The 25,298-nt window shown below is 37.7% G+C and overlaps 1 protein-coding gene and 2 long non-coding RNA genes across 3 annotated transcripts; 2 read left to right on the top strand and 1 right to left on the bottom strand.

Annotated features, from left to right (window-relative positions):
- The first annotated feature begins 238 nt into the window (after window positions 1-238).
- On the top strand, window positions 239-24,003 carry LOC135077058 (synaptic vesicle 2-related protein-like). Its single transcript, XM_063971655.1, has 11 exons — window positions 239-598; window positions 3,268-3,429; window positions 4,139-4,301; window positions 6,490-6,611; window positions 8,553-8,785; window positions 9,389-9,540; window positions 19,366-19,495; window positions 19,906-20,031; window positions 20,727-20,893; window positions 22,651-22,778; window positions 23,916-24,003. Exons 1-11 carry the CDS (start codon window positions 478-480, stop codon window positions 23,966-23,968), a joined length of 1,557 nt encoding a protein of 518 aa, XP_063827725.1. The 5' UTR covers window positions 239-477; the 3' UTR covers window positions 23,969-24,003.
- On the top strand, window positions 14,199-15,052 carry LOC135077038 (uncharacterized). The gene is made up of 3 exons (XR_010258370.1): window positions 14,199-14,432; window positions 14,518-14,639; window positions 14,876-15,052. It is a non-coding gene; the product is annotated as an uncharacterized LOC135077038 (long non-coding RNA).
- LOC135077039 (uncharacterized) lies at window positions 15,086-16,169 on the bottom strand. Its single transcript, XR_010258371.1, has 3 exons — window positions 15,632-16,169; window positions 15,377-15,545; window positions 15,086-15,224 (listed from the first exon to the last, which is right to left on the bottom strand). It is a non-coding gene; the product is annotated as an uncharacterized LOC135077039 (long non-coding RNA).
- Window positions 24,004-25,298: the final 1,295 nt, after the last annotated feature.

Consider the following 25,298-nt stretch of genomic DNA (forward strand, 5'->3'; position numbering starts at 1 on the left):
AGCTTCCCATTGGCACCTCTGTCCGGGTACGGACTCTAAAAAACCTATTAACTTCTTCCAAGTTAAGAAATATTTTAATAAGTTCTTAGAAACTAAATAAAACAAGATCGAGTTGCGTATAACTCTACAAAACACCAACAACAAAAAATCAACAATACGATATAATTTATCCTCGTACCGATACAAAAACGAGAAACGGACTCATCCGCTGATCCATTGACATCTTCAGTGATAAGACGGCGGACGACCTTCGCAGTCGCGGTTCGCTTCTCGCGGCGGACACACCACTCGGTCAAATACTTGGTCATGTAATAAAATAGTTATTAGATAAGTATTTTTTCTGTGATATCCGAAAACATTTGCATTTACATATTTTTAAGTTACATTTCTTACTTTTAAGTGTCGTGAAAAGTTAAGTTTAAGTAAAGTTAATTTAAGTGTTTTGATGTAAATTCAGAACTTAATAATTAGATAAAAATGGCGGCAATTAACGAAGGCTACACCAAAGGAGCTGGAGACATAGAACTAAGTTATGTAGCTGTCAACAATAAGGCGCAGACCAGATCCTACGGCTATGAGGAGGCCCTGGACTTGACAGGTAAGTTTCTAAGTGAAGCGGTTTGTTGACAAACAACAGGTAGGGCCACCACACACCCAGAATGCAACGGACTGGTTTAAAATCTCTATGCACCTTGTTTATTTATAAAAGCTTAAAGAGCCGTATAATACTGTGTTAAAAATATTGCTACATCTCTTTCTACTGAAGTGAAATTATCTTTTGATTGAAGAATAAATGAAATAAAGGCAAACACAATGAATTTATTGAATTAGTAGTAGATAATGTAGGTACCAACTTATTATAGGTCTTATTGGGTTACAGTTAGCAGATCTTACTTAGTTTGCCAATCTTACTACAACCAAAAAATACTTCATATTCCTACGTACTACCAGGCCTGGCTCACTCCGCGCGGTACATCCGATAATTACCTACAGCGAAGCGCCCCGCCGGCGGGTATTATATCAGTCGAGTGTCACGCGCGCGCCCGTCAGGAAGCTGGCGTGCGTTGTAGTACCTAATTCTATGATCGAAGTATTATTTAAAAATGGACATAAAGAGAAAGAAATATTGTGCGGATTCGGGTGTTTAAATTTGAAAAGAAATCTACCGGATTTATCTTTTTTTTCGCCTCCCAAAGATGCTGAAAGGTATGTTGGCCATGTAGGTAATCAATAATTCTTAGCATAGTATAGGAACCTAACCTACCATGACTACTGCTCAGAATGCGTTCGTTCGTTTCAGCCAAATGACGTCCACTGCTGGACAAAGGCCTCTTCCAAGGTTTTCCATAATGAATGCGTACTTACCTACATACGTACCTCATTACATAAAAGTAGATTAATTATTTTTTCACTAGACAGCAACCCTAACAGCGTAAGAAGAGTTCAGAGGCACGCGATAGAAAGAGACAAAACTTGTAGGTGAATAAAATTGTAGGTACGTAGTGCTGTGAGAGCTGAATTCCACTTTATCGCGTCGTAGCAAGACTCGCATTTATTTAAATCGTCTTGCGGAGTAATCCTTCTGTACCTGTACTATTACTTATTCTGTGGTACTACTTACAACTTAGATCGGCAATGACTCACGTTTTTTGCGGCAAATTACTATCGAATTATAATGACGTTATCTCGTATATTTTACATGAGTAGTCCTACTTAAAACCAGTTCCATGGTTTTATGACCTTTAGTTTCGTCTTACTATCTAATAGGTATACGGCACAGTTAAATCAGTCATTATGAGTTAAGCAATAAGCAATCCGCAAAATATAGAATGGAAGTATTACAAGAGCAAATATCAATAAGCTAAGCACGAGCCATAATATATCAGGAGTTATTGCAGACGTTTATAAAAAGACATAAATGTATAAATTTTAATCACCATTCAGTTCAATTAAAAAAGCACTTACCTAAATCCGAAGGCTCCACCAAGCACGTCAGCCACGTCAGGTCCCAGCACAACAGGTCCGAAGACGCCCGCGCCAGTCCACTCCAAGTCTGCTGGCCAAAAAAAATTGAGGTTCAGCACAACACATAATATTATTTTACTTTGCAATCAAATTACAAGATCTATAAATTACATTTTAATAAGTCTATGAGCATAAATTACTTATACCAGGATGTTGGGCTACGATTCGAAAGATGGTACTCACTCAAGAACTATGATACTCGAGAGCTATGATAATTTCACCCCCCGTATCCATCGGCCATGGTATTTCAGGGCGAAAAATAACCCTAGATACGCCAATGCGAGTTCATAGTCTCACTGAAAGCCAGTATTAGGGTAGCTCAGAAATTCCAGGTACAAAAGCATGTATGTAATTTAATATTACAATACTAGTTGCCTACCTACCTGCATTATAGAAATAAAAAGCAATCACTCACCTGAGTAAATCCAAAGGCCTTATCTGGTAGGTACGCAGACTCCATCACGGCACACCAGGTCACAAAACACAAAACCACCGAAGCACAAAATAGATTTGAGGTCCAACACAACACTTTTTAAATTTTACGCACAAAAACAAAATCATTTTAGTTCGTAGATGCCAATAGTAACAATTAAAATAGAACACTGCAAAAATTTATAACCGCCGAACCCGAACCAGGCCGTAAAATATCCAGAGCCAAAAAGACTGAGCTACCTACAATGATCGAATGCGCAAATCTCCGAACTACCTCCATTTCCTGAACCGATTTTAACGCAGGTGACCGCGTCGGAGATTTTACAATCACCCTCATTGTTATGAATAACTTTTTTTACTTCGAGTTTTTTTTTAAGTAACAGTTCTAACCTGGAATCACGTCGCTTGGCCGATTGTTATTTTTCTTCTATACATGTTTCACGTAGGATTTAAAAACAGAATACGAAATGAGTTGCCACTCTGTTTAATAATTCGTGTTTTCGTACAAAGACAAAGAATTAGATTTCTCAAGAATAACAAATAATAAAAATGTATGCATTTATAAATAATACTTCTAAATATTTAACTGCTAGTCTAAACGCCTAAATAAATGGAAACATAAGTAAGTGTATGTGGGGCGAGTCAATAACCCCTGAGTTGGGGGAAAGAAAGGAATTTGTATTTTCGTATTGAAGAAGTCTCCTGCCATGTCTTCACCATGTTATACACTGTGATAAATTGTTTTGAGACAAATAAATACCTATTTTCTACTAGTATTCTGTCTATCATCTTTGATTTTATATCATCCAGGCCACGGTTGGTACAACAAGGGGCTGCTGCTGGCGTGCTTCATGGTGATCACGGCCATGGGCATCGACATCTTCGGGCTGGGCATCATCGTCACCGCCGCCACCTGCGACCTGGGCATGGACCTGCAGCAGATCGGCGTGCTGTCCTCTATGCCGTTTGCAGGTGGGTTCAGAGTTTATAAAGAAAGGTTAAGATGTATGCGTTTAAAACACAGGCTATGAAAGAAAAATCACAAGGTTAACTCATGGATTCCGAATGAAAGTGACTCGTTGGATTCTACTGAATTTTAACACGTCCACGACACCGATGATTCTCCAACACATTTAATAGATCTCAGTCAATTTTGAAAGAAAAAAAGTTAGTTATGTTACCTACTTGTCAAATAATTGGATAATTCATTTGCCTCATTTATTTTTTCCTGACGCTAATGATTTGCTATGGTATTTTCCCTCACCAGCTGGCGCTACTGAAGTATCTGATACTCGTTAGTGGTACCAACTGTTAAATATAAAAACGATTGGGCTATCGTTGGTAAAGTTTTAAAATGTTACCAGGTAACATAAAGGTACGCCCGTATTCACAAACATTACTATGAGGTCTCACAGTGCGCGTGGACGCACAGGGTGATACACGATACACGAACCAATCACAGACCTCTATTGATCTATTCAACGCTGTGCGTTCGATTTGCTGCTTCACTTAAACAATCATCTTTTGTGAATACGGGCGATAAAGTAAAAGTAGCTATAAGGCCCTTCTGAGAAGAGCATCGAATTTCAGGAGTATTGCCTTCACCACACCCCGACGTGAATAAAAATCCAGTGTCCTGGATATGATCCATATTACTAACAATTTATCTTCTGCATTCCAGGCATCATCGTGATGTCGTACCCCTGGGGCTACCTGTCGGACACGCGGGGCCGCAAGCTGGTGCTGATGTGGGCCATGGGCGGCAGCTTCGTCAGCGCCGTGCTTAGCAGCTTCGCGCCCAACTGGCAGACCTTAGCGGCGCTGAGGTTCATCGGCTCTGCTCTGTGAGTACACAACAGAATGGCACTCTCGATAGTATACAATGTCACCAACTACAGCATAAAGGCGCTAGGTTTGTATTTTATGACCGTATTTTTGATGGCGCGACGAGCTAGAAAGATTTTTTGAGAAAGGACGAAATCCACGCTCTCATACCATGATCATTGTTCTATACTAAATAAATAAAGTACCTATGGAACTGTTATCCTAGCATATTCTGGAAGTACTTAGGTACTCGTAGCTGTACCTAATGTTGTAGGGGAGATGGGCCCAAAGCGGGTAACTTAAGGTTTGTGTCAATAAAAAAGACGTTACTGCAGTTGCAAAGTTATATATTTTTAATAATTCGTACAAGTATGTATTAAACTTTGTAATAAAAACTAAAAATCATTTCTCTTGTAACAAATCACTTCAAAAATTTAAGAACTAATCAGTCGGTCATTTTACCCGGTTTGCCCGCAGGGGGTGCCCAAAGCGGGTATGGCCGCTGGGGCAAAACGGGTCGAGACTGGGCAAGGCGAGGTACTGACGTTGGCTTTGGCTTTCTTAATGTTAGTTCTATATCTCTTTTCAAAGGCTTTACACCAATCTTCTCCAGCAGTTTGACTTTTGAAAGGGTACGGAATTCTATTGCTCTCTGCATATTGATATACGTGAGATAAAAATCCGATTTTGTCAGACCAAAAAAAAGATTATCCATGTGAAACAAGACTTCTATCAATTCATATTCTTGTTCAGCCAAAACAACAAAAATTACCTATGAAAGTACCATTTTTGTATCCATATATAATTAGAATAAGAATAAGAAGCGGTTACCCGTTTTACCCATACCCGCTTTGCCCAAAAGATACTTTTTCACGTTTTGTAAAATAATTTCAAAATCTTTATCAGAAATGTTGCTCAAACAATAAGAATTCTACGCTGTTTTAATGCAGAATAATACACAAGTAACAGATTCAACACAACTTTAAACAGAATGAAGTAATTCATATTCACATATCTTGATATTTTTTTGTGAAACAGGCAAATAAAAACATTCGCGTCTCGGAGCTCCGCCGCGCGTCGCCGATGTTTCGGCCAAACTGATTCGTGTCGAAACGAGTTCGGGCGTTGCCACGAAACGCACACATGTGCCCAATCGGCTTGTATACGTGAATAACGAAGGCTACCCGCTTTGGGCGGTATACCCGCTTTGGGCTCACCTCCCCTACCTGAGAATCATCCTACATCCTACATGAAATGCAGGAGTTAACAGAGGTATGCTTCTCCGGTACAGAATGTTGTTATTTATTGTATCCCCGAATATATTTTAATATTCGGCGAAACTTTTACGATTGAATAAAACACTGATGACTGACTGACCAATGATGATATTTATTATCTTCGATTAGTTCAGCATCTCTTCAATCAATCATGATGCGACATCTAAATCAGATTAGTTATAAAGTGTGAGGTTTGTTTGTGTAAGATTTGTTTTGTTCTTAAGATAATCTTAAACTGAAACAATTTGATAACCTACTTTGATAGAGATTTCACTGATTTAATAAGATCACAGTGATATCGCCAGTCCAGATGGTAAATTCTTTATTATCTGTGGGTTGTAAAGGCATAATTTATTTTTCGTATAGGTTCCAAATTCAAATCCTACAAAATAAAGGATTTGATAAAATGTCTGTGGTCACTGATACTGGCTGTCGCGCCTTTGCTTTAATTCAAGTAAAAAAAAAGATGACGGTCGATTAAAAAAAAAAGGTAACACTATTTTCACTGTTTATTCGAATTTTGGCATTCCAAATTCAAATCGCAAAGTTGTCCTTGGCGCTTGAAATACTTGCAACAACTATCCAGGATTTTATGAGCACAGATTAGGGCCCTTTCCCACGACAACCCAATTTTGATCCAGTAATGCAGGATTCCGCAAAAGTGGACTATCGTGTGAACAGACAAAAGTGTGTTTGAAGTTTAAATTACTAATTCGAACGGATTGTTTTTTTGCGGGACACTTGCAATCGTGTGAATGTTAATATTAAAACACGTAATATCTACAACTAAACGGGATAGAATACTACAAAAAACATGATGTCTCTGTGGGAAAGAGCTTAGAGTATGTGAAAAGATGCTTTACATGGCATAATGTTATTATTATCGAGCTGGTAGTGTGAAAGATATTAAAGTATGAGCCTTTGTCACCAGGTCGAGCGCAGCGGAGTCGGCGACGTATGCGCTGCTAGGCGAATGCTGCACGGCGCGGGTGCGCGCGAAGTACATGCTGCTCATGACCAGCGCGCTCATGCTCACGCCCACCATATACTACAGTACGTAACCTTTACGTTGTGGTAGCCATCATCCATCATCCCGTACGTGCTGCACGGCGCGGGTGCGCGCGAAGTACATGCTGCTCATGACCAGCGCGCTCATGCTCACGCCCACCATATACTACAGTACGTTATCTTTTATGTGGTAGCCATCATCCATCATCCCGAACGCGCTACATGGCGAGTGCTGCACGGCGCGGGTGCGCGCGAAGTACATGCTGCTCATGACCAGCGCGCTCATGCTCACGCCCACCATATACTACAGTACGTTACCTTTGCGTTGTGGTAGCCATCATCCATCATCCCGAACGCGCTACATGGCGAGTGCTGCACGGCGCGGGTGCGCGCGAAGTACATGCTGCTCATGACCAGCGCGCTCATGCTCACCCCCACCATATACTACAGTACGTTATAATTTATGTGGTAGCCATCATCAGCTCGAGTCAGTTGATTCAAAACAGCTACTCGGCAATGCCCACTAGAACCATTAAAGTCGGCCCAAGCGATTGGGCGCAGTCGCTATAACTAATTTAGCTTAACTTTGGTCCGCAATAAAAAGGAAATTGACTAAATCGGCTATAGTGTATTTGACATAAAACCATATGTCTCTTCTATTCTAGCTGGGCGCGCTGTGCTTGCCCTTCTACGCCGAGAGCGAGAGCCCCAAGTTCAAACTTGACATTTGCACATTGGCCTGGTTTTTGACATTTGCACAGATTGATCAAAAAGTTTTTACGTTAAAGCGGTCTCAAACTATGTTTCACACACAGAATCCAATGTCTCTTCTATTATGACTTATTTTACTTCCCGAATCGCGGAACCAAAAGTATTCAAGCAGGACTATAAGTGTTCACTGCAGAACAATTATCCACCTAACCTGTCATGTTCATATTCTCTCCAGAGTTCTAGGCTATCTCATCACCAATTTCTCCACCCCCCTCTGGCTCATCGTGTACCATCTCTGGTGGCTGCTGACCCTGGTTATGGCTCTCCCACTGGGTCTGGGCGCGCTGTGCCTGCACATAAGAAGAGCCCCCAGTTCCTGGCCAATAAGGGCCACGAGAATCCAAGAAGCTTTTCTACTAAGTTTTTAATTAAACAGAGAGAACACATCATCATCATCATCATTTCAGCCATAGGACGTCCACTGCTGAACATAGCCCTCCCCCAATGCTTTCCATGTTGATCGATTGGTAGCAGAAAACGGAAAACGCAGCGTGGTCCACCCACAAGGTGGACCGATGATATCATAAAGGTAGCAGGGAAGCGCTGGACGCAGGCCGCTACTAATCGAGGTTACACAACCAACAATAAATCGAGAAAATCGTTCTCATACCATGTTCCCTTATTCCTTTATGTAGAAATTTTTTAGGCCATAGTGATTTTAAGACACAGACTCTAAGCGTCTTACTTTATTGTCATGACCTTTTATACTCCGCGAGACGAAACATTAAGAACTTTACGAACCGAAAACCGTGCAGTGCAAAACAAAAACCCAACTCAGTCTGTTCTCTCCAGTCCTAGGCTACCTAATCACCAAGCTGAACTTCTCCACGCCCCTCTGGCTCATCGTGTACCGTCCCTGGCGGCTGCTGACCCTCGTCATGGCTCTCCCACTGGGTCTAATCTTCTACAAGGAGAGCCCCAAGTTCCCGACCAACAAGGGCCATGAGAAGCCAAGAAGGTTTTCTACTGAGTTTTTAGTTAAGCAGAGAGAACACAACCAACAATAAATCGAGAAAACCGTTCTCATACCATGTTCCCTTATTCCTTTATGTAGAATTTTTCTAGACCACAGTGATTTAAGACACAGACTCAAAGCATCTTACTTTATTGTCATGATCTTTTACTTAAATACTCCGCGAGTCGAAATATTAGGAACTTTACGAACCGAAAACCGTTCAGTGCAAAACAAAAACCAACTCAGTCTGTTCTCTCCAGTCCTAGGTTATCTTATCACCAAGCTGAACTTCTCGACCCCCCTCTGGCTCATCGTGTACCGTCCCTGGCGGCTGCTGACCCTCGTCATGGCTCTCCCGTTGGGTCTAGGCGCTCTCTGCCTACACTTCTACGCCGAGAGCCCCAAGTTCCTGGCCAATGTGGGACGCACCAGCGAAGCTGTGGACGTGCTGCGAGAGATGTATACGAAGAATGGCGGAGTTGGGGAGTATCCTGTAAGTATCTACTGTTTTTGGTATATTTTTGTTATTTAATTAACTTAGGATAAGGAGGCCTTTGTCCAGCAGTGGACGTCTTTCGGCTGAAACGAACGAAGGAAGGAAACAGTATGCGAAATGCATGTAATAGAAATGCTGGAAATCAATGTTTTCAGAAACGAGTATTTTGACGTAGTTTAAAGAAAGAAAGATATAAAAAGCGGGTGATATTTAAAAAAAAAAACTTTATTAGTGGACCTACAAACAAACCCTATACGGTCTTTAATTAAATAGTTTTTTAGGCCTTTTTATTATCGTAGCGCCATCTATCGCACACGATTTACATCAATAATATTTTTAAGGCATAGCTTTCAAGGAAAAATACGCCGACTATAAAATAAGTGCCAATACTTATCTACTCACTTTCCCACCAGATGGCGTTAGCTATAACATTAGTTTTCTCAAAATACTTCCTTTAATTAGAGGATTCCTATAATCACTGCGAGGCTGTTTTATTTTTTTTATCAGCACCTTTTTTGAGACCAAACATCATTTTATTTAGCTGTAGGTAGGTACCTTTTTTATATTAAGGCCAAACATAAAATAAATAAATTGTTATAGGTAAAAGAAATCTACCTGGAAGATGGCAACAAAGAGGAGGTGGGGGTATTCTCGCTAAAGTCACTGTGGACCCAGATTGCGCCGCTGTTCCAGCCGCCTCTCCTCTGGAGAACTCTGCTGCTGTATTACTTGACTTTCGTCATTTATATTGCGTAAGTAAAATCACAATAACAGAATATCTTTCTAAATAATTATATACTAACTCAAAGGTGACTAACAGACTGACTGACAAACTGACATAGTGATTTATCAACGCACAGCCCAAACCACTGGACGGATCGGGCTGAAAAGCATGCAGGTAGATGTTATGACGTAGGCATCCGCTAAGAAAGGATTTTACGAAACTCCACCCGGGGGTAAAACGGGATCCACGCGTACGAAGTCGCGGGCGGCCGCTAGCTCATTATAAAGGCATAACCTTTTAAGTGGCAATTCAAGAGACAGTTAAAGTACAAAGGTACAAAAGTAGGACCAAAAAAGAAAATCACAATAGAATAATTGATCATTATTTTATAGGCGTAATCCATTTATGTGGCAATTCAAGAGAAGTAATTACCACCACATGTAAAAAGTACGAGGAAAAGGGAATTGTTTAGAGTGGAGAATAGTATTTTTAAGGAATCATCATCGTAAAAGCTCGTAGATATTTTTACATGTAGGTAAATACAGGTTTTTACAGCTGATCTTCTTCATTAACTTATCCTGTGGGTTGTAAAAACAGATCGGTATAGCATCAAGATTGCTCCCAGCTGTGTGTTTGAACGGCTCTATCCGCAAATCATTTTTTGCATTTTCCCGTGTTGATGTTAACACTAATCAGAAGTCATGTTTGTGTGTTAATGACTTCTCAATAGCTCTAATAGTCTTCTGTCGATGATTTAGCCTATTATCATCAGGCTCGTAATTATGACATCTACTAATGCCCGCAGCTTCGCCCGCCTTGTTGGACGGAGACATAGATGACTTTATCGCGAGACCTATAAATAAGAAAACTGTTTAGGCAAAGTACATATAGTTAAAGAATTAATGTAATTTCATTATTCTTCTTCTTCTTTTCGTGTCGACAACAAACCTACACAGTGTCAGCCCAAAACTCCGCCACAAGAGTGGCGTTATTATTTCTTACATAAGAGAAGCCCCAAAAACTAAGGTAAGTACTTCCCCGAACTTAACTCTTTCGACATCTTTTACAACATAAGGCTTATAGCTTTCTTTAAAGCTCACCAATCTATCATCAAAGTTAGTTGAAGAATTTTGGCGTAAAAACGCAATACCTTCTTAGCTACAATATACAGACATAAATGTAAAATAATTATAGTGAGTAGGTAAGGATTTTTTTTGCATTGTATTAATCGCTTAGAAACTAGGTAATCGATGAATCGGGGATTAATGTAAAGTAGTATTCATGCATTCAATTTTTTTTTAATAGAGCTATTAATGGGTGTATTTGTTACTGTAAAAGCTCGAACTACGGTTAATCTTAAGATTTAAGTGTAAGTCTTAGGATTTACCGACATGAGTTGGTAAATGTAAGTATTTCTGAAAATACGACGATTTTTTCGAGCTTTTACCATTCGAATTCAGTGTATGCTAGGTTTTACCTCTGTCAGCTGGTAGATGTTAGTTTTAGGATAAAAACAATGAGTAATTCTTAATGGGTAATTAAAAAACGATCGACTAAAATAACTTAGCGACTGATGATGGCATACTTACTGTTTTAATAACTTGAGCGGTATGAATTTGAGTAAGCGAAAAATTTACTTAACTAACGACGAATATTGATTAAAATCAAATGCAGAACGAGCTTACAAAAAGTGGGTTATGTTTAATCCATTTTAGATATTAAAATTCTGTCCGTGCGACTACATTACTAAGTGAGCGACTAGAAATACAAAGAGGGCAACTTCAATATTAAGATAGATTCGATTTTTTTCCAATTTAAGTAATTTCTAATGATGATGATGATGATGAGATGCGCTGAGAAGGTTATGATATGTTTTGTTTTTCAACATTTACCGTGCCATTAATGTAAATCCTAAGATTTACCAACGAAAAGGTGGTAAGAGTTCGAATCGCAAACCTTTTGGGACATTTACCATTAGAAATTGGTAGATCTTACGTTCTACTGGAATATCTTAGGATTTACTGCAATTCGAGCTTTTACAGTAACATATTCACAATCACATATTCCCACGTGGCATACGCAAGTACCTAAGATACAATTAGTAGGTACGCTAAGAAAGAGTGTATCCTCGTAGATATTTTTTTCTTGTCATTGTTAATTATTAAGAAATAAATTAAATTAACATTGGAAATATTTGCAAAGCAAAACATTTACGAAATCTTTATTTTTAAAGTTACCTAGATGTTTACGAAATGAACTTTTTGTCAAATTACTAGTTTTAGGGTTCCGTACATCAAAAGGAAAAAACAGAACCCATATAAGAGGATCACTTTGTTGTCCTTTTTGTCTGTCTGTCAAGACCCTTTTTCTCAGGAACGCGTGGAGGTAAAGCCGAAATTCATATCAAATAAGCCAGGTCAGGTCAGGTGTAACAAAATCTAACTTCTGTGTCAACGCAATCAAAAGAAACGGCAATTTAAAGCTGCATATTTTGACACTCGCAACTCGACAGTCGAACTGTACCTCTATTACGAAAAACTTTCGAGTTCGTTTCGTTTGCGTATTCAAAGTGCCATCGAAAAATTTTGTATGAAAAATTAAACAGCGCCCCCTATAGGTCATAAAAAGAAAAAAAACACCTAGTAAGAAAAAAGTCAAAGTCAAACATCTAGTAAAAAAAGCCGTGTGGTGACGGCAGAGTAGAATACATTTGTCACCAACCCCTACTCTTCCCGCGGGTGTCGTAAGAGGCGACTTAGGGACTACACATCAAACAGAGAATGGGCAGCAGCGCTCTCTGAAAAACATCAATCTTTTAAACTGCGATCTCCAACCCGCCTGCCTAGCGTGGAGATTATGGCAAAACCCTCCACTATAGTGGAGGAGGCTCATAGTCCAGCAGTGGACTGTAAAGGGCTGTTGATGATGATGAGTAAGAAAAACTTTCGATTTTCTTTCGTATCGAGTTCAAATACTAGGCGTGACGAAAGATGGATTTTGTATGAAATAACGTAGTACGAACCTAATTTTGACAATCAACGTCGTTTCGTTGTCGTTGAAATCATCGAATGTTGTGTCACTGTCAATTTTGTTGTGAGAAGATTACGTTGATATAAATTTTACGGTGATTCCGTGGAGGGTAGTTGAACGGGAAGCATGGTCGATCTGTTTTAATGGTTTCAATTTATTATTTAATGGACTTTAGTGTACAAATTTGGTGTTATTTTGTGTTCTAAAGTGCAGTGAAGTGATAAATTATAAAAAACATTGAAATACTTCGAATTTGAGCGCGCATCGAGTGTCGAGTGGGTTGTCGTATGAACAACCCGCTTTGGACCCGGTGGCGTCTCGAAACCTGCTTACGGGCATACTTAACTCCACGGAATCCATGAAAAATCAATAGAACTGAAACACCCACGTTCTATTGATAACTATGTCAATATTTTTCACTCGACATTGGCAGAAATAAACCTCCCAGAGAGGTTTGGTTGCCACAAATAAAAAAAAAAAAAAAAAAAAAAAAAAAATTTTACGTGTTTTTGAGGCTTAAATGTGGAGATTATGTGGTCGGCGAATTTATTTCCTTGTTTGGCATCATTTAGATTGTTTAGATGCTTTAAGTTAAGAGATTAGGAAGCATCCCAACAGTGAGTAAAAAAATATATTTTGTGGACATTTTTCCTAATGTTTGTTTATTTCATATCTAATAGGGCAACAAAAGTCGGACGGATTCTCATCAACAAAATACTGTGACATTAGGATATACCAGCTCGCCTGTACGTACAGGCCGGCACGCACACATTCATACCCTGATACACCACTTCGAGTGCAAACTTCACACAGTTGACACATTTACGCGGCGAAAAAAAAACACAAATACGACATGTCTTGCGTGGTGAAATTGTGTAAAAACCGTTCTGATCGAACGAACAAAAATCAAGGAATCACATTTCACAGGTAAACTAATAATCTAATCACTTATTTCCCCGATTTTATAAACATTAAAATATTAAAATCAAACGTCAATCACCCGACAAAATAATACGTCAAAGGCCAGTGTTCTCAGTTATTTACGTGGGAAAATTACCCGAAAAGTGGGAAATCTATAATTTTAAGACTTTTTAGGTGTTTATTACGCATACTATTGAAATAAAATAATTTATCATAATAACAGTGTTTTAATGGGATATATTTTCGTAGGCAGATTTGATCCTTCCCTAGGGGGTGGAACTGCGAAATTCAAATTTTCTTATATTTTTGCAAGTCAGTGTCAGGTTGTATGTTAAAATCTATCAGAGTTAATAATATTGATGATACATAAGATTATGATTACGTAGGTACACAAGATTGATCATTTGTAACTGCGTGAATCGTACCTGACACTGACTTGCAAACAAAGTAAGAAAATTTGAAAATTTCGCGTCTTACTCAACGTATTCATCTTTCATCCTTTTCAAATGGCACGATATAATTTCGTTTACATTTCCAAGTAACATATCTGCCCATCTATGTTTTTCTTAAGATAAATGGGTAAAATGTTTTGGCTAACATGGCATCCCTAAATTCACTCACACAATAGACAAACGCCAAAATTTTGCGTCACAGTTTTGTTGTAGCGCGAGTTCCGTCCGCCTTTTTTTATAGGTCCATGGGGCAACATAATAAGGAAAAACTTAAATCCTGATGTTGTGGTTGTTGCAGCGATACCGCCTCAAAGTCAATAAACCTGCATTTTAGTAGATTTTTATTTATTTTTATTTTTATGCATAACAAGGCAGGTATTTGACCACAATCGCACATGATGTTAAGAGGGATGCAGTCTAGGATGGTACATATCTGCCCTGTAAGATACCTACTTATGTGACAAATTGCCGGAAAGATAGTCTTATGGCAACAAAAAGAGTGTCCTTGGAACACAAGGCAAGTACATAATTTATTCATACATTCTGTCTACTCTACATACCACATGATTTCTTTGTCCTTTGATAGATAATAATTATTACAGGTTATATTATGTGCTATGCATTAAGATGCATCCAGTTCATACCAAGGCACTGATGGTATGAAGAAGCATTTGGAATTACTTAACCAATGCTCTCAATACCCCCAACATACTCGGAGAAGTAGGTAGGTACTCATGCCTACATAAGATTTATCCATGAACTATTTTATACAAATGTACATAATATGCATTCAGTTCTTAAGATCATACAGAACAAAACACAACAGGGTGATTCCATACCTTTGCTCGTAAGTGTTTTAGCCAGAAAGTTTTAGATCTTAATAAAGTTATTTACCTAAACTAATAACTATAAAATTAATGTTATAGTATTCTACTCATCAACATTTATTAATCATTACAGGTACCTACCCTACCCAAACCTTACAAAGATCCAGCTCCGGCACAGAATAAGTAATAGGACTAAGGTTCCTGGGCACACTTAAGAAATACCATCAACACTTGCGGGCAAATAGACATTAATGGGATTAAAACAAAATATATGTGTGACAATTTATTTAATAAATACTTATAAAACATTAAACAATATTTTGAATTTCAATGAAAACATAGGTACCTAACAGTTTTAATTTTCTATTAATAGGTATGATACATGATTGGTAATAATCAAAATTGTTATTCAAATTGCTGAGAGTTTCAATGGCTGGCTGCTCATGGTTTCATATATTATCATCTGGCTACTCGGGTTTCCTCTGTAAAAGAAAAAGTAATGTTAACTAAATACTAATTTAACTTGCCATCCTAACAATCAATATGAAAGGGCCTAACATTTCAGTTTGTCTAGAGAATGCATAGGTAAGTACCTACTTAAATAATAAAGATTCAATTATTGCAATCAACATACCTTTGACTATTCTTTTCCTGTCTTGTTAGGTCCAAAAAAGTGAGGCTAAAAACTGCAAACCGCTACACTTTGCCTTTGGACTTCCACTCGCCAAAAGCGAGATCTCGATGCTCTTGCAGGATTTTTGTTAATTTCTAGCTGTTAAATCTTCTCCTCCATTCCATAAAATCTAAAACAAGATAGAATTACAATATACATATTTAACTACATGATTTAACTAAAAAATATTTTCACTTGCTAATTTAATCTACTTACCGATGTCTCATCTCAGATGTTAACATCGTTAATATGGTCTTTATTTACTTTAAAACATAGCTTTATATTCAAATTATTTTATTACGACTTCTAAAACATTCTAAGAGGTTAGAAAATACGTCAAAACAAGAAAAATCCCTTGTCTTGTCACTGTCAGACGTGTGTGAGCGTGTGGCTGAGTGTGATTTTACAGTAGAAAAATAGAAGATAGATTTGTCCACGAAATTAATTTAATACAACAGTAGGAATACACAATGGATAGCTCTTTTTATTTTCTATGGCACAAGTGACAATCAACAGAACATTGTTTCTATAGCAACTTAAATTTATTCATAACGCCGCTTTGCTTGCCAGCTACATTAACAAGACGAAAGATGTTCCGAAATTTGTTTACCCAACAATATAAATATTGATTGGTAATAAATAATAATGGTTTTAAATACTTACATATTAAACAAACAATAACACAAAAACGTATAAACAATTAATGAGGCGTTATGAGCATTATTCATCTTTGTAACTTATTTTTTAAAATTTAATAACAACATCTTAAAATAACGCAGCATGTTTCGGACGGAAGAACACACCATTCCATGTTAAATAAAAAAAAACTTGTAAAATACTCTATGACTCGTCGAAAGAAGCTTCTTGGCCTTGCGTGCCGACGAAAGAAATTAGAAAGTTAAGCTAACGAGTACGATCCTTAGGCCCAGTTTTTTGATTCATAGTTAAAATAACAAATTGTTAAATTTTGTTACTAATGGTTAAATATTAACAAAATGTTAACTAATAGTTAAAAAATGTACTAAAAGTCAAGCTAACCATTGTTCGAAAAACATTTTTTTCTGATATTTAACCACTTGTCATTTGACATCTGTCAAATTTGACTATTGGTTATTTTAACTACGAATCAAAAAACTGGGCCTTAGTAAAACAAGAATGAACGTTTCGAGTTCGAACTCGAAACGTACAAAAATTCGTCCTCGTCTTGAACTCGAAAGTATTTCGTACTAGTGGTACCTGTACCTCTAGTAGGAAAAACTTTCGAGTTCGTTTCGTTGCGTATTCAAAGTGTCATCGAAAAATTTTGTATGAAAAATTAAACAGCGCCCCCTATATTATAGCCGCCCTAGGGGGCGCTGTTTAATTTTTCATACAAAATTTTTCGATGACACTTTGAATACGCAACGAAACGAATTCGAAAGTTTTTCCTACTAGTCCAGTCAATGAATGCCTTAACGACGGTGTAGAGAGAAATCCGTGGAACACAATTTCTGACCTCGGGACTTTATTTAGCCTAGTTAGGTGGTGAACATAGCAAAAGTCCCCGCCCTTAGCCCTTGAGCCGGCGGGGAGAGGGGGGTTTAAAGGTATCACTTTTCGGTTTTTCGCTTAATCCTCGGAAACTATGCGTCCTAGTGACATGACTACTATGAACCAAAAAAAGCTTATTCAATTTGCTATAGGTGAGACCATCAAGTTTTTCTATATCTTGTATAGTTTTTACGGCATCTGCTCTAGAAGGTCTGTAAAATTGGAAATTTTATTGTTGTCTTACATGTTCCTTTCAGGAGAAAATCGACTAAATCAACATTGAGCAAACACTATAGACATGCGGGAGCATGTTAAGCCCAGTTCTAGGGAGGGGACTGCACCGTGCGTATATTTAGACGAACCAATTAGAGCCACTTTTGACTCCTCATCATTCAAAAACTACTGTGCATTAACACTTCAAATTTGGCTCATGTATTGAGACTTGCAAGATATACATCAGCTTCAAATTTCATAAATATACCTCAAACGGTTATTTAGGTATTGACGTTCAAAAATCGACATTTAGAACACTAAAATCTATCTATCACATGTGAAATGTTAAAATTTACTGGTTTTTTATTTGTTCCTTTGTATTTACATAACTACCTTTCTGGATGCCAAATTTGAACCTTCGAGGTCATCTGGAAGTGGTTAGAATTTGGTCTATAGGTCAGACATGTAAATTTTTGGACGTGAATACCTAAAGAACCGTTTGAGGCATATTTATGAAATTTGAAACTGATGTATATCTTGCAAGTCTCAACACATGAACCAAATTTGAAGTGTTAATGCACAGTAGTTTTTGAATGATGAGGAGTCAAAAGTGGCTCTAATTGGTTCGTCTAAATATACGCACGGTGCAGTCCCCTCCCTGGAACTGGGCTTAACATGCTCCCGCATGTCTATAGTGTTTGCTCAATGTTGATTTAATCGATTTTCTCCTGAAAGGAACATGTAAGACAACAATAAAATTTCCGATTTTACAGACCTTCTAGAGCAGATGCCGTAAAAACTATACAAGATATAGAAAAACTTGACGGTCTCACCTATAGCAAATTGAATAAGCTTTTTTTGGTTCATAGTAGTCATGTCACTAGGACGCATAGTTTCCGAGGATTAAGCGAAAAACCGAAAAGTGGCACCTTTAAACCCCCCTCTCCCCGCCGGCTCAAAGGCTAAGGGCGGGGACTTTTGCTATGTTCACCTCCTAACTAGTCTAAATAAAGTCCTGAAGTCAGAAATTGTGTTCTACAGTTTTCCATCTATAATGCTTTATTGACTGGACTATACTAGAGGTACTGAAGGATACTTCCGGTCGACCTAGAATCTTAAAATTTGGCACAAAGCAACGTTTTATAGCACACATATCTACTTAAAGGAAAAATTCCGAAAACCTTCTATTTTTATTTACATCACATGTTTTTTTCAATAATTATAAACTTATTACCCTTTCCCTCAGTAATGCTTACTTAACTACACCTACAGATTTGTACTTTGTACGGAACCTTCGGATTCGGTACGTGAGTCCTAGTCCCACTTGGCCGGTTTTTTTGGCAAACTAGTGAACCTGAAAAACCTAATTAGTAATTCCAGTCTGGACTTCTAAGTCGCCACATCTTTTCCGATACCTATATTATAAAACGTTCACCTTCAATAAAAAGTAACTAAGTTTGTAGCTATTACAAAAGTAGATACTTTTGGTACCCATGAAGTTTTTTAAGAATGCTCTAATGCTTGCATCAATCATTGCAATTAGCGCCACAATGTTGCAGTGTGCTAATTGTATGAACGTGTGTCTGTAGAAGTAATTTTTTTAATAGTAGGTTTTGTAATTACTCGTAGTTAGGTACGGTTTACATTTTTATATTTTATGTTATCTTTCCTGTGTAGCTTTTGTTTTCTAATTATGCCTACTTTGTAAAATGATGTTCTTGATTGACATAGCTATCAAGTAAACCACTGATCCTACCTAATATTGAAGAATTAAATATTAATTTTATTTAAAGGTTGTTTCATAATCGGAAATCACTGCTAAGTGCTATGTAATAAAAATCCAGACTGAATTGCTTCACACAACTAGGTAGTTTATTTTTATTGCTGATTGTTTCAAAGTTAATTGTAATTAATTATTAATCTTTCGTATTTTTTATAAAGAATCATTTCTGACATTGAGGGTGTTTTAATATAGTGCACATTACATCACGGTCGTGGGATGCATGCACGCATGCGAGACAATGCGCGATGAAATCACCAACAAACACAAACAACACACCATTAAAACACCCTAAAAGGTTTTTAACAGATTATGTTAATAAACTTTTTTAATCGATTATAAAAAGGAGGAAGTTCTCAATTGGTTGTTAATTTTTGTATGTTATTTTTTCATATCTCTAACATTAGATTGAATCTCATTGCCACAGCAACAACAGCTTCGCTATCATCCTGCCCACGATATTCAACGTGTTCTTCACGTCGTACGCATCGAGCGACGCCGGCGCAGGCTTCTGCGATCTCTTCGCTGCCGGCAATAGCGCTAACGCGACTAGCGAGGTAAACTTCTACCCTACGGAATAGATCTTCACCAGAAAGTACAGTGCAATCAGTTCGTTCGACTCCTAAAAAGTTAATAGTCACCTTGTAAATTTTGGAAGACGTTCGTATTGATTGAATTTTCGGAGAGCTATTAATAGAGAAAGTCTAAGTACCTACTATAAAAATACTGTTCTCAAGAAGAAAGGCATAATATCCTTCAAAATATTAATTTTAATAGAGAAGATAAGAATAACATTAAACTTACGAGCTTATTTGCTTACTGGACGACTGCTCTAAGTTAAATCTGAGGCAACCATGAATTTTATTTCAGGCTGTGAGTGTGTCTTTTAAAGATATGCAAAATTGGAATCTGAGATCAAATAAAGTTAGAATACTATTGTAAAATTATAACAAGTTTAAAATTTCAGGATGCTGAAATATCAAAGGAGTGCGTGAACACCATAAACGATAATACAATATGGGCGGGGTGCGCACATGGCTTCTCTTTCTTCGTGCTCAACGCGCTTATATCGCAGTGCGCTGGCAAGAGAAAGGTAATCTAGTTATTATAATAATTTATTTAATAATCAAAAGTGGCACCAAGTGTTTCGTGTAATATTCCACTCGGCGCTGGCTAGTCAGTTCCTTTGTTTGAACTTGGCAAGCCAAGCACGCGGCAGCGTGGCAAGCCACGCTGCCGCGTGTCTAGATTTACAAAAAGTTATAAAACATTTGGACGGTATCAAAATAATTCGGCACGTCATCCAGTTATTAAACGTCCAACATGGTATCAACATTTAGTTCATTCTTTACTTATTTTAATACAGCCTTAAATATATAAAAGTAAGTGGAATGACGCTATCAAAATGCTTAGCTATTAGATAAATAATAATACTATAGTCTGGTCCGTGAGCACGTAGAATTTTGTCCAATGACCCCAAGCTACCCATCCTTATTGCTCGCGCGTAATTATGTTGCTATCGCGCTCGCACACTCACTGCGGGCGCCCGTCGCACAGTCGCGACAGCAATATAATTACGCGCGAGCGATAAGGATGGGTAGCTAGGGGTCATTGGACAAAATTCTACGTGCTCACGGACCAGGCTTTAGTCTCTATGGCTTTTTAACGCATTAGAATTTATGCGTTTATTAACTTTTTATAAGCCAAAAACTTGTAGGTAATTAATTACAAAAGACGCAGTAGAATTTAATAAAATTTATTGGATGATATCATTGTTTTTTTGCATAGGTGCTGTCCATAGTGATCATGCTGGTCGCCGCGTGCGCAGCGGTCGGCATCGACAACACTGGCGAGGCGCTGTCGGGGCTGGTGCTGTTCTACGTGTTCCTGACTACCGCCATGGTCTTCGGAGTCGTGTCCTCATACTTCGTCGACCTGTATCCCACTTCGTACAGGTTTGATATTAATATTCTAAGGCATGCCTCCACAAAAACCAGTTTTATTTAGAAACTTGTCAGCATCGAAAATAGGCGAGGCGCTGTCGGGCCTGGTGCTGTTCTACGTGTTCCTGACGACCGCCATGATCTTCGGAGTCATGTCCTCGTACTTCGTCGACCTGTATCCCACTTCGTACAGGTTTGTTTTACTCGTATTCTAAGGCACACTTAAAAAACCAGTTTTATTTAGAAATTTTTCAGCATCGAGAATAGGCGAGGCGCTGTCGGTGCTGGTGATCTATTAAGGCTGAGTTGCACCACCTAACTTTAACGATAACTATTATGACGATAACCGGTGCTTTTTGTATGGAGTTTGTCAGATTTTTAACGTCTGTCAAAGTTAAAGTAAGATGGTGCAACTCGGTCTTAGTTTCAGACTTCGTGATGCATTTCTACATGTAAGTATGTTTAACTTTACCTGATGTCATTGTTTGTACTGATGGTGTCTATTGGTTTGATATCAATAGATCATGATGACATCACTACAAACAAAAACAAATAATTTGATGAAATTCAAGGTTAAAGGTTGCTAAATAATATGACCTGCTAATGTTTTTTTATGGCAGATTCTGTTAAAACCATAGTTTAGCATGCTTGTGCTTGTGTGTTATTTCGGTTATTTTTAAACCAACGATGATGGAAAAAAATATTAATAATGCATTGTCTTGATATAAGCGATTGTTTCGTTTAAATTAGTACCTACTACCTATTTAATAAGTACTACCTATTTACAAGAAAGATTGATCGTGACCGGGGGAAATTAGTCTTCAACTTTTTACTACAACCGATGTGAAAACACTTCGCAATTACGGTTTATTGCATCAACGGAATAATTGAGCTTATTGTGTTATTTTCTTGATTACTGTCATTTTCAAATCCTTGCTCGAAGTAATATTTGTAGAAATCATTACACTAGAAAAAAGATCGCTCGTAGATACTAATTATTTTTGATTACATAAGCTTGACATAAAGCTATGGTAGTTTTTTTAAATCCAGGTCGTGTGTGACTTCCACTAGGCACTTTTTATTCAAAATGTTACCTGGTTGAGAGCGGAGTCATCACCTTTTTTAGCCACTATTAGCCAGAATTTACATGAAACGTATAGCGCGTCATCCAGCAAACTGGTCTTGTGGCGATATCAAATGTAGACCATAAAAACAAAATTCCGCTGTTTTGAGTCCTCTCTTGTCCATTATTGTTTCAACCAGAACTTATCAATAGAACCCAATTAGGCAACAATCAGTCATATTGTTACTTCTATCATCATCATATATTTTTGTCTTCACTGCAGGAGCTCGACTCTTTAGGTACTTGTCCAAGCAAATGGATGATTTAGCTCACACTCTCAACGCTGACCAAACGCATTGGGCTTATTCCCAAAGGCTTAAACCCTGTTCTTCTTTTTACACCGGGTCCATGAAATTTTAAGATACTCGTATACTAGGAGTATGATGCAGTATAGGTTATAAAACCGGCATCGTGGCCTTCCTCACCGTGGGCTACGGCATATGCTGAGTGGGGGTCCCATTGCAATGGGCATCGTTGTGCGACAGGGTGGCACTGCACAGTTTACTTTCTCTTCCATTGTATGTTTTATGTGTTATATGTGTCTTTTTTGGGTTTTTTGTCTTTTGTGATGTCCATTAAATAAATCTTTGGACAATTTAAATAAATAAATAGCAATAAATGTTTCTTTCTTTCTATAATGCTGCAGAGGCATGGTGGCGTGCGTGGGCATGATGGTGGCGCGACTGAGCGCGTTCGCGGGCACCAATGTGGTGAGCCGCGCCATGACAGACCACTGCTCTAGCGCACTGTACGGCGCAGCGGGACTGCTCGTCAGTAAGTATACCAAGCACAAACTTAACTAAACAAAGAAATAAATAAATATACCTTACTGTTTACTCAAAACTAAAAGCGTGTCCGCGCAGCAAAGAGGCGAAGATGCTAGCTGCAATTCCTCGCTGGATAGCAATACTAAGCCTTTGTGCAAGGAAAGAGCCAGCATTCAAATTTTCCAAAATTTTCCAAAATGGTCCAAAACAGTAATTTCGCATTCAGTCCCCAGGGTTCGAAGGTCTCGACAATTAAAGGCGCAAATATGTACTTAATCATTAACAATTGCTTCATAATTGCGCCGTTTGGTTAATTCAGCCGACTCCGCTGCAGTCCCAGCTTTAACAATTGATTCCCTAAGGTGGGAAGGGGCGAAAGTATCGACACATGTAGCGTCCCAAACTAAAGCCCGTACCCGTTCCTGGGTTATACCTAAATCTAAAAATCAGTAAAAATTACAAGTATCCAACTCATTTTTTTTTTTCATATGACATTGAGCTTTCGGTGGGGTAAAACGTGCATTTAATGAAACGGAAGTCGTGACATTATCTTTAATGAAGTGCAGTTGCGATTAAAAATCGTTTGAAGATAATTAATTTATGACTTTGTTAATTTTTTACACGTGTTGTGAAGTGTGAAATTAGTATTTTAAAATGTAATTTTAATAATTATCTTTAACATACATATCAACTGCTGCTATACTGCTACTAAGTTAGCTATAAATGTTTTGCTCTACACATGATAAGTTTATGAAAATTAAGCAGTTGGCGTAAATTAGTAGTACCTACCTAAATGTTACTGTTTACAAGAAATATTGATAAGATCGAAAAGTCTTACCTACCTAAATGTTATTGCTTGAAAATAACTAACTATTTAATTTTATTTATTGATCTATTAAGGTCATCATGACCCACATCCTGTCTGCTGGTAGACATTTGGTATTTTGATTAGTACTGTTACATCAATGTATGACGCAAAATAATACCTATTGCAAGTCTTTTTATTTTTAAAAGAATATTAGCAATTTATAAAAACATAATCATTCGGCTATCCTCGTTTATGCCACGGTGTTTTTTACTTGATGTAGATTGTAGACGTCTGATTTATTTTATTGCTATGTTAATTACAGAATGTTTGTTTAAGGTGGCGCGTTAGCGGCGGCGATCCTTCCCACCGGGGACTTACACACGAACTGATCAACAACTACCTGAATTATTTATATTTTACTAACGTTAATTAAACTTTAATACATAAGTCGCTATAGATTAAATGAGTTTCATTCATTTTCTCCAAAACCAAGTTAAAAGACATTGAGAGGTTATCAATTACATAATATGTCCTTTGCTAATGACATGTCCTTATTCAAGATTGAATAAACAGATTACAACACCCCGACTAGGCCATTTTGAATGTATAAAAGAGAATTATCTTAACCCAAGCGTGATCTTTCGCTTATTATTAATTAGAAACAATTTAGAATTAATTAGTAACTAATTCATCAATTGAAACAGCAACACAGGGGCAATTAAACGATAAAAAGATAACAATAACAATGCAATGTTACAATAAAGTTCAGTTTATTATATCAGGAGTAGGAAGTTTATATTCACTAATAACACTTTACTAAGTCGAGGTCTTAACTAAGAGTCAGTTTTTTGATCCCCAGCTAAAACATTTAATAAGTATGTAAAGTTTCCTGAAAAATATATGAAACTTTTATAGATTCCAATAATCATAGGTACCTAATAATGTCTAAGTTCACATCCTATTATCAAAGTAGGTGTTAATCAAAAATACTTCTAATTTTAACGTCTAGCTAAGTAATAGTATTCTTAGCTTATTGACGTCAGTTACCATACTATTGTAGATTTTTCTCAAGTTTAAAAATACTTTTGATTATCACCACTCATTTCAGGTTTTTCTCGTTTCTTTATTGCATGTAGATTCTAAGGCAAAAACTCTACGTTCTACACTATAGGGCAGGGGTGGCCAATTTGATTAGACATAAGATCTACTGATTACTAACGAAACCCTGGGCGATCTACCACTTACATACTTCTTGAAATCTTAAATGAAACAGCATTTTTAGTACACAATCATGTAGTATTTTTTGCCTTGCCACGATCGACTGGACTAATATGATTTTAGTTTCGGATGAGGCTGCGTTTGAAGATTCGACGCAAAGAAGCAAAGTCACATCAGATCGACTGCATGTGAGGCCTTTTGCTACAAAACAGCATTGCTTTCCTCACGCTCTACCCGCTCCATTTGACATTCATTCCTAATTTCAGTTCGCTATTTATCAATTGAACACATTTTTCACTAGGAATTATATAGTAATTTCATACTTTTCCGGTAACACATACAACATACCTGCACATTTACAAGTAATCCATGCGGTTATTGTACCGAGGAAATTAAATTCTTTTTTGCTTGTGACCTCCTTTTAATAAAGACGTCATACTCATACATGTCCTATATGAGGGCCGCGACTGATGCTATCCCCCACTGTCACCAATACCAACT

The sequence above is a fragment of the Ostrinia nubilalis genome, chromosome 12, assembly GCF_963855985.1.
Source record: "Ostrinia nubilalis chromosome 12, ilOstNubi1.1, whole genome shotgun sequence".
Lineage (NCBI taxonomy): Eukaryota > Metazoa > Arthropoda > Insecta > Lepidoptera > Crambidae > Ostrinia > Ostrinia nubilalis.